Below are 10,712 nucleotides of genomic sequence, written 5' to 3'. Positions count from 1 at the left end.
AACGATTAAAGATAGAACATGCATCGCTGTCAAAGCACAGTGTTGAAGACGCTGCGTTTTCAGCCTTGTGTGAGCAGCCTCATTGAAATGAATGGGTGCGTTGTACAGCGTTTAGCGCAGCACTAAATGCTGTACAAAAACGGCTGTGCGAGAGGCGCCTTATTGTCAGATTCTTGTTCAGCACCCTCGAATTAGTAATATTTGGCTCCTTTTGTTTCTGAAGCTTTTTAGCTGTAGACCAGTGTTGAGGTTGCGCAGGCATTTACACTGAACCATTATCGTTCAGATTCCCACAATCCGGCGAGAATCTAAACGATAATCATTCGGTGTAAAAGGGCCCTTAAGGTAAAGTCAAACATTGTCACAGACATCTCTGCAACTGAAAGCCAGTTCCACACATCCAAAGGGTGCTGATGAAATTCTGGGATATGCATTCAGAAAAATGGGAGTACTGCAGATGTTTTTGCAATAGGCCCACAAACTGAAATTACACTTCGGACATTCTGGAAGAGGGCGAAATGGGAAACCAAGGATTTGCTTTTCTCTATCCATGCATGATCAAATTGCCCCACATTGTGAAGGAATTGTGCCAGATCAGATATTTTTAGGGGATTGCTATATAAAAGTAGGACCTGCACTGCATCCCTTCTTAACTTGTCCAGTAAATACCCAGGAAGGTGGTCTCGCCAACAAGACAATACATCAGAATGAATGTTGAATCTCACACATAGCAAAGTTTTTCTGTACATTTTATCCAAGTTCTTTATTGTTTAAATTAACAGGATCCAGCAGAACCAATACAGCATCTACCATAAAAAGGGCTGGGCTCTACCCACGTACTCATGAGAGCAGTGAAAGGTTTAACCCCCGTGCTGTCCAGGCGGTAGCAAAGGGTTTAAAATGAAGGCAGGATAAAGAGATTTTGGGAGTAAGAATAAAATCAACACTATTCATTTATTTGGTCCATGTTCATTTATCCCGATTAGAAAAAGTAGCAGACACATGCGCACAAGGCCTCTTTCCCGTATGCCCAGCCTTCACACAGAAAGCTTAGTGATCGTCCTACAGCCGTTACAGAGGAAGGCTCAGTTCTTCAGCACCATTTCAATGGCTTGGAAGATGAACGGCGATACTTCAGGGGCCCGACACTTCAGAGATACCTATTAAGAGAAAAAGATAATTTCTGAAATATTTGTAAAAGGTCAGATTGCTATATAGTGCTGACAATGCCAATAACCGCAGAACACAGTTCGAACAAGAATGGTGGAAGAGTTCAGCTCTGAAGGCTGCAGATTTGTGAATGCAGATTAGATTGTAACTGAATTTAAATAAAACTAATTTCTATATTCATCACTAATCATCATACAATCTAGAGCAAACGTTATGCCTCACACCATCTACATCCACACAAGTGGCATCAAGCTCTCTCAATCAAACACAGAAGCCTACATTGTATAATGTACACGCTCTCAATCAATCATCTACTGAGGTCCCATGACTATGATTTAACAAATTCCTAATTTAAGTCCTGTGACATTATGGTATGTCCTTGAATACATAAAAGCGAAGGGGAGCGTCAAACTGCGCAAGCAGAGAGAGGGAGTATAACATTTTATATACACACTAATATATATTTATTGCACATACACACACACACGTATGTGTTTGCGGTTACCGTCTTGGCACTAGCTTTCTACTGGTATGACATACAGTATGTTTTTTTACAGAGTTAAGGCTTCATTTGCATTCTGTAGTTTTACGATTGTAGCCTTTCACTGTGCTAGGTTTACGTATTAAAGTTTTTCCTACAAGATACCCTTATAGTTCAGCAGATCTCTTGCTGGGATAGAAACACTTTTTACAGAAAAAAAAATATCAAAAACAAAATCCTGCCATTTCCCATGGTGTTCCATATGAGAATCTTAAATAAGATGCAGCTAGTTTATTCAAACTACTAATGACAACCTGTTTGTCTCTGTGTGAGTGACTAACATGCTCCACCCCTGATGACAGTGAAATCATCAAAAGTCCTTCATGCCCACTGAGGGAGTTGCATGCTCCACCCCTGATCAAATGAAGGTGACATCATCACAGGTCCTGTATGCACTCGGCTGCTTTCCAGCTAGGTGTTTGTTAGTATTCCATAGCAACTGAGGCCGCAGGGGTTTGTAGTCCCCTCGTAATCTGCACAAGGATGCAAAACCTTTGAAGACATCAGTCATGTGATCAGGGGCGGCGCATAACAGTGATGTCATCACAGGTCCTTCATCTTCAGTGCTGTGCTGCTTCTAATCCCTGTTGTATGTAGCATGTAGCAGTGCTGTGTGCGCGAGACGTGCATGGAGCACAGATGTTTGGTGCATTGCACCGCTAGAAACACTGGTACTATAATTTCCTAATAATTACTAGCTATTTTTTCAGGGGCCACATGTCTCTAAAAAAAAATTAGATGCATTATTGCCTGCCTGTTCAACACAAACTGACATCTACACCAGTAATGACCTGCCGTAGATTTCTACTATAATCACAGCAATTTCTGGTGTAAATTATGGTGAATTGGTCAGGTCACCCCCTCCCACTAAGCTCTGCCATTTTCAAAAGTGGCAGGAAATGTTAAAAAGGCACAAATTTTAAGTACAAGTATCATGGCCAAAATTGTAGCTTTTTTTATGGCAGAAAACAGCAAAAGGGTATGTTCACACACAACGGAAAGGGATGAGGATTTTGGTGTGTTTTTAGTTGCGGTTTGGATGTTGATTTTGGTGCAGAATTTACAATGTGGAAAATCTGTACCATTTTCCACTACGTGTGACCACACCATAGAATGGTAAAGTTGGAAGGGACCTCCAAGGTCATCCGGTCCAACCCCCTGCTCAATGCAGGATTCACTAAATCATCCCAGACAGATGTTTGTTCAGCCTTTGTTTGAACACTTCAATTGAAGGAGAACTCACCACTAGAGATGAGCGAACGTGCTCGGCCACGCCCCTTTTTCGCCCGAATACCGCGATTTTCGAGTACTTCCGTACTCGGGCGAAAAAATTCGGGGGTCGCCGTGGCGGCGCGGGGGGTTGCAGCGGGGAGTGGGGGGGAGAGGGCTCCCCCCTGTTCCCGGCTGCTACCCCCCGCGCCGCCACGCCTCTCCCCGGCGCACCCGAGTACTTTTCACCCGAGTAGTGAAGTACTCGAAAATCGCGGTGCTCGATTGCGAAATCGCCCTTACAGAGTACGTTCGCTCATCTCTACTCACCACCTCTCGTGGTAACCTGTTCCACTCATTGATCATCCTCACTGTCAGGTGTTTTTCTAATATCTAATCTCTGTTTCCTCCCTCTCAGTTTCATCCCATTGCTTCTAGTCTTTCCTTGTGCAAATGAGAATAGGGCTGATCCCTCAAACTAAAACGGTTGGTAAATCCTCCTTTTTGTCTATAGTCTATTCCCTTCAGATTTTGCTATAAAAAGTCAGAGGGGAAATGGACATCCAAATGGATCTCATAGTTTCCAATTGGAACCATTTTAAACAAGAACTGATTACCTGCCTGATAGGTGTGAGGTCCAGATCTGTGCAACCTGAGCAATCAAGGCTGCACCTCACAGAAGAAAGTTGTTCAGTCTTCATTGTGCTTGGCCATCAACGTGCTAGATTAAACTGGCAGATCAGGGTGACCGCTTAAAAAATAAAACCTGACAGACTTGGCTTGTGCAGAGTAGCAAATGATTGGTAGCATTGCATGTTTATCAGACAATAGACTGCCATTAGCCATTGCAAACAATGGCTCACCTATAAATCTTAAATGATGAACTGAAAGGGTCAAAATTGGCCATTTCAGGCAATTTATTATCGGGCTAGCGTCAGCTTTTGTGTTATGTAACTTTCACATTTTTCAAGCCCTAAGCTTGACTCAATGCATTCCTAGGGTAAGGCAAAAATTATTTTTAAATTAGATAGATGCAGAAAACAAAGTATGAACGCCGCCTCCCTTTCTGTACCTAGTGCAAGACGAAAATATATGAAAGGTTAAATGGGTCTTTAGTATAAGTGTTACAGTGTGACCAGTGTATTCAGTGTCATGATAACCATGTACAAACCTTTGAGGGTTAACTAACAGAAATCACTTACTGCCTTCATAAGGGACATCCTCCTGTCAGCACTCCGGTTATGAATATTTTATATAATAATTCGAGAAATCCGTAATACAGAAGCCAGTAAGCCCATAAAAGTTAGGGGTGATGAAAAATAACAGTGAACAACCTCTCAGTCCCAGATTAACATAATGGCTAGACCAAAGAGGGACATTAAAGGGGTATTCCCATCTGTGGGGTCTTACCCAGTCCCAACACTCCCATCCCACAGCACTTTGTGCTATGCTATGCTCGTAACTTTCATAGAAGAGAAAGAGACTTGCGTAAAGAGTGTAGCTCAGTAAGATATGTAGTCATGACATTGCATAAGTTGTGGAAACAGAGTATCTTGCTATGAAGCTTATGTAACTCCCATTCATTTGTATGGGATTTACAGAAACCGAATGACAAAAAAGGTGCTCATCTGCTTTAATAAAACCCAAGGCCAATGCTCAAAGCCTGGATGCTGTGGGGCAAAAGTGGCAAAACAGGGTAGAATCCTGAGATTGGAACACACACAAAAACCCCCAAAAAACTCTAAACATAGAAAACACACAAAAAATAAACGAGCTTCCCAACATTTCTCACATCATCTAATGCGTTCCTCTCATCTTATTTTGCATTAGATTATAACTAAGACAAAGAAATCTGTATTTAAAAAACAAACAAACAAAAAAACTCTTCAGTCTCCTGAGGTCAGTAAGGCCCCCCCCCCCCTCCTTGTCCTGTGTCTGTAAGACAACTGGCAGCAGGAGGAGCATATTCCCTGTGACCTGTCTGCAGTAGGACAAAGATCATTAAGCCTTACCCCACTGACTAAAGGCCCATTTAGACAACGATTTTCGCTCAAAATTCTCTCAAAAGCCATCTTTTGAATGATAATCGTTGCGCCTAACCGCATGGCCATTGTGCAGTATTCTTTCAGTTGGTATCCCGCTGGCAGTTCTCAGTGGGACACCAGCTAAAAAGCTCCAGGAACAATGCAGCCGTTTGCATATATAAAACAGCTGCTTTGTTCTCAAAGCTATAGCGGCGGTATCCCGCTTCGCCTGCATTAACACTTAAGTAGCTACTTAGGAGTTATACAAAGATGATCGCTCAAACTATCGTTTGAGCGATTATCTTTCAGCATAAGTGGGCCATAAGCCTGCACCATCATGGAACAGCTTGGCAGATTAACCCTTGTGCTCCCTATAAGACTTCTACAAGGCTGGATATTTAAGGATCATGCAGGAAATGCTGCAAACTGAAAAACAGCAAGGACAACTAGATTTTTGCTCAATTCCTTATCACTCGTTTCCACGTTTAGTGTTCCTGTAATACTAGATACTCACTGCACAGCTAGGACTTCCCGGTTGCATCCTCAGTTCTGCCAGCAACCAAATGCCATTTGTGAGCTTTATAGACTGGTACAACATGTCCTGACCTTCAACTGTACGCCGAGCCACTGTGAAGACATTGCTGGCCTGCAGCTTGTTGCTGACAGCGTCTGCGAAATCAAAGCATTGTTATAAAACAGTCAGCTCAGCATTTAACTTAAAAGTTGGAAAGCATTAGAAGGTAGCAGCAATGTTGTCATTAAGAGAGTGTGAGCCGACTACAAAATCATCACTGTTACTTTCGCTGCAATTGTTTTTTTGTAACATTATTTGCGTTAAAGGGCTTTTCCAGGGAAATACTACTGATGACCTTTCATCAGGATAGGCCATCAATAGTTGACCGGCCAGTGTCAGTCACTCGGGACCTGAACTGTTCAGCTGAGCAGGCGCATGCTGTCGGCACTGCAATAACACAGAGGTCAGTGCCGAAGCCTCTGCGCCGACCTCAGTGTAGTGGCCAGCGCTTGTAACTGCAGGCGCTGCTTTCATTGAAATCAATGCAAGCTGTGCCTCCAGTTACAAGCACAGGCCACTGCATGAGAGGTCAGCGCGGAGAACTCCATTCTGACCTCTGTGTTATTGCGGCACTGACAGCTTCCACCCGCTCAGCTGATCGGTTGGGGTCCGTCGCTCGAAATCCTTGCTGATCAACTATTGGTGACCTATCCTAATGAAAGCGCTGCGGTATGTGTTGGTGCTATATAAATAAAGATTATTATTATAGGTCATCAACAGTGTTTCACTGGAAAACCCCTTTAATTGGTATTATTTAATACCCTTAATGCCCATGCAACACTTACCTGGACTTGGAGGACAGTCTCTGACCTGGAATTGTGCCTCATTCTCATTGGGGATGTCTTTCCACGTAGCCAAAAACATTTGTCGCTCTGTTCATTAAAAGTGAAGACAAGCTGGTGAGTTTTTGCCCTCCGTATGATAACACTAGTCGGGTACAGGGTGGATTATTTTATGGATCAGGAGGGGCTGAGTTGCCACTTAACATTGGCTGGTGCTCATTACACAGCACCAGTCTTCATGACCACAAGACCACCAACATTGCTGTGCTTGGATTTAGAGATACTATGGTGGTCTTCACCAAGTAGTACATTATTTTTCCTACAATATGCATGTAGAAAAGATAGTCCTCCATGTCTCTCTATACAATGGATAGGGTACAGATGGTACTGTCTTCCTGTAAAAGATGTATACATAACCAAGTATATCATGTAGGTACAGAACATACTGACCCTACCAGCACAAAACAGAATAGCGCCAATTGTGAAATACAGCCAAGGATAAGATTCCACACAGCTTTTACTGTACTTACAAAAAGCTAAGAAAAATCACAACTGCATCCAATAAAGCACAAACTCCACATATCAGACGGATTAATTCATATTTTGCTCCAACTGAGCTTTTTTTTTGTGGCTTAGCATTACTTCCTTTTATACACCCTTATAAAAGTATAAACTACAACAATTAAAATCCATCTTCCAAGCATTGGATTCCAACCTTTTTCATCCAACCTAAGTCATTTATAACTAGTTACAAATAATTAAAGCTTAAACATAATTAGCGATTTAAACATATTATGGTTTACATTTTAATTAACTAGTTATAAATGAATTACACATAGATGTGTGAAGCCCCGAGATCCAATAATTGTAAGAGATTTTTAATAGTTTTACATGTAGTTAGAGATGAGCGAGTATACTCGCTAAGGCACATTACTCGAGCGAGAAGTGCCTTAGTCGAGTATCTCCCCCCTCATCTCTAAAGATTCGGGGGCCGGCGGGGGAGAGCGGGAAGGAACGGAGCGGAGATCTCTCTCCCTCTTTCCCCCCCGCAACTCACCTGTCACCCGCGCCGGCCCCCGAATCTTTAGAGATGAGCGGGGAGATACTCGGCTAAGGCACTACTCGCTCAAGTAATGTGCCTTAGTGAGTATACTCGCTCATCTCTACATGTAGTTTATACTTTAAGAGTTTATAAAATGAAATAATGCCAAGGGTCAGACCAACACCCAGAAGGTCAACGGGAGCAAAACTGGAGTTAGTCAGTCAGTCTGACACGTGGGGCTGACGCTTTATGCGTGAGATGTCTTTGCTTTTATAAGCACAATATAACCGGTGTGGAATTTTAACCTTGGCGATATTTCACTATTGGCGCCATTTGGTTTCTGCTGGTAGAATTGAATACCTGAAAGATTACCCATGTCAGTGATTCACCGAGGGTCATTAAAACTGATGAACACCTGGCTAAAGATAATAACTGGATAATGGACTTTAACTTTTGCCCACCTTCCCTGTTATGGCCCGCTTTCATATTCATGAAGCTGCGTGGTTTTGTGGCTAATTAACGGAGTATATCTAACTCTGGTCCCACTAGGGAAACTCTGGCTACTAATACCAAGTTTGGAATGAGTACATTACTACAGGTGATAGGGTGACACTTCCTCACCATCTGTCTATAAGTGGGGAGTGATTAATAGAGTCTTTCCCATCCATTCACATAGACCCAAGCACAGCACCACACTAAAACAATAAGAGCAAGAAATTACGGATGTATACGCTATGGAGAAATAACCTGGCTAGTGGGCTTAGAAATTAGAAGCTGATTATTTGGGGGAACATTACGGATATACCCTGAACACACTCACCCATCTTTCCATCTTCCACAAACAGAATGTGAAGTGGATACACAACACTAAAGTAAAATACATCAATGTTGTTCTTTACTGCCACCTGCAGGAAAACAGAATTATTGTATCAGATTATGAAAACATTATACCAAGGTTTATAACTATAAGGCCTCATAACTAAATTGCAGAATCCGTACATGTCCCCCGCACGTGCGATCCGCAGTTCAATCAGCCCATAGACAATCATTGGGCATCTGCAGGTAATTAAAAATCTGTGGATGTCATTTTTCCCGATTTTGGGGGGGGGCGGAGGGGGGAAGTGCACTGCGCGTTGCGGAGCGCCGGCTGGTGTTCCCTGCGGGAAAAAAAAGAAGATCCGGCTAAGACGGAGAAGACCCACACCGCATCCGGACAGGTAAGAAAATGTCCCATGGTGGCGGGCACATGTGGAATCTGTACGTGCCATGGACATACGGTTTTGCATAAGAGAAATTGCATGAAAAAAAAAAAATTTAAAAAAAAAAAAAAAAAAAAGAGTATACGATCCTATTTTTATAAAGGGAATAAAAAATATGACAGTGTGATGAACATACAACACTAGGAGCAAGAAATTCAGGCAAACTTACCTGCAAGTTATTGAGCGGTTCCATTTTCATGACAGATCCAACTGTATTTAAAGGAAGGGAGACCTCTGTAGATTGGTTGGGGGCCAAGGGAGTAAGAATCTGTAGCGGAGCAGCTGGCGCCAACCCAAAACTATTAAGGAAATTGAAAAGAAATCATTTAGCCCAACCATTGTATCCCCCACACTTGTTTCAGAGGCCTGACTGCTGCACGTTCTATACCTGTTACGATTGAACTGTATAGCAAAGTCACTCATGACCTGAAGGGCTCGATTGGTAAACTGCAAATCCATAAATACTGCACCAGACCTTCTAGCAAAAGTGCCGCTGATTTCCAGGCCTTTGCCTTTCATGGCATGTAACCATACCTGTCGGAAGAAAACAGGGGGGGTCATCAGCTGCACAAACCACATAGGAGGGAAGCGGGTCCTTTAATGGAGTATGACACGATGGCTAAGGATATCCAAGTAGATTTAGAGCTCAAACTCTCTGGCATGTAACATTCAGGCCGGCTGTCCATGGGCGTTGTGATATACTGCAGAGGATTTCCGCCGCAGGGGAGCACTAATGTCACCGTGATTTTCCACGATGAGCCTATCTTAATGATAGGTTCATTGCGGAGAATCGCGGCAAGGCCGCAATTTTCCACTCATGTACATTGGGCTGAGTTTTCCATAGTTATCCTATGGAAAGCGTTCATTGCGTTACCCGCGTGCGGATTATCGCTGCGGATAACGCAGTGAAATATCGCCCGTGGGCATCAGGCCTTCGGCTCCTGTGTTTAATTACATACATTTGCTCATATAAACAATGTCAGTGAAGTATCTCATCCAGAGAGACCATCTAGATGTGGCTGCGTCATGAAAAATCGTATCACACCGTAAACCAGCAGTTACCACTCAGACTAAATTTGAACATAATAAAACCTCTCTGAGAAAAAGAAACAAAATCACATTAAAAAGTGGTCTGGAAAGGGAAATGTGCGGGTGTTACTTACTGATTTTGGAGCCACATAAGATCCAATAATTGCACCTGTTCCACTACCCAAATCAAATATGTCACCAAGTCCTCCAGACAGTGGAGGCCCAATGGGGGCAGCAGCCACTGGAGGAGCCATGAATCCAGAAGGCATCTACAAGAGAGAAGCAGAACAGACATACAGTATACAAAGTAACCTTATCTACACGTAGAGATACACATTATTTCACAGTCAAATGACCAAATACAAGCAATATGGATGCTCATCATACATACAGTATCTAAACATTGTCTACTAACCTGCAAAATAACACAATTATGACGACATCTTTGGATATAATAAAAAAAAAGAAAGAAAAACAAAAAATAAAGCTTGGTTAAATGAGTAATAACTAGAGATGAGCAAGCATGCTTGTCTGAGCTTGATGCTCGTTCGAGCAGTAGAATCCTCGGAGGTGCTCGTTACTCGAGCGAGCACCACGTGGTGCTCGAGAAAATGTCATCTTCACCTCCCCACATGTTTAGCGCCATTTTTTAGCTAATAAACATGCAGGGAAGGCTTTGGCCCCTCCTGCTGTGACGTGCTAACCCTGTGCATGTCTATAGCAGTGACTGGCTGGTCTGATCAGGTGACCTACGAGCATACAAACTCCGGTCACCTGAGGCTCGCCTCACATGCATGCTGCATGAGCTGAGGGACAGAACTGTTGCTATTCAGGACAAGTGATAGTGTAGGGTAGAGGTTGCGGTCAGACAGGGATCCATGTTCCAAGAACCCAACAGTCCTTTCTAGGACTACAACTCCTGTCATTGTATGCATCAGCAGTTTGGCTGTTCTCGGGTCCTTACTCTGAGTCGGAAAAAATGGTTCATCAGCCACCTGAGGAGTTGTCGTGACTGATGGCCAAAATTTGGACCTTTCACAGTCTCGGGGTGATGAGGCTGGGGACTTCCAAGTTGTGTCTCA

At 43.1% G+C, this 10,712-nt stretch overlaps 1 protein-coding gene across 1 annotated transcript in view; it reads right to left on the bottom strand.

Moving 5' to 3' along the window:
- Nucleotides 1-732: 732 nt before the first annotated feature.
- AP1B1 (adaptor related protein complex 1 subunit beta 1) overlaps nucleotides 733-10,712 on the bottom strand; it is a 32,436-nt gene continuing 22,456 nt past the window's right edge. The window contains exons 16-22 of the mRNA XM_066603804.1: nucleotides 9,765-9,899; nucleotides 8,990-9,135; nucleotides 8,771-8,900; nucleotides 8,163-8,247; nucleotides 6,304-6,390; nucleotides 5,459-5,613; nucleotides 733-1,160 (exon numbers count right to left, since the gene is read on the bottom strand). Of these exons, the coding sequence (XP_066459901.1) occupies nucleotides 1,086-1,160; nucleotides 5,459-5,613; nucleotides 6,304-6,390; nucleotides 8,163-8,247; nucleotides 8,771-8,900; nucleotides 8,990-9,135; nucleotides 9,765-9,899 (813 nt within the window). The 3' untranslated portion in view covers nucleotides 733-1,085. The remainder of the gene's footprint in view (nucleotides 1,161-5,458; nucleotides 5,614-6,303; nucleotides 6,391-8,162; nucleotides 8,248-8,770; nucleotides 8,901-8,989; nucleotides 9,136-9,764; nucleotides 9,900-10,712) is intronic.

This window comes from Eleutherodactylus coqui, chromosome 5, assembly GCF_035609145.1.
Source record: "Eleutherodactylus coqui strain aEleCoq1 chromosome 5, aEleCoq1.hap1, whole genome shotgun sequence".
NCBI classification, from domain to species: domain Eukaryota; kingdom Metazoa; phylum Chordata; class Amphibia; order Anura; family Eleutherodactylidae; genus Eleutherodactylus; species Eleutherodactylus coqui.
This window is presented reverse-complemented; position numbering and strand designations above follow the sequence as displayed.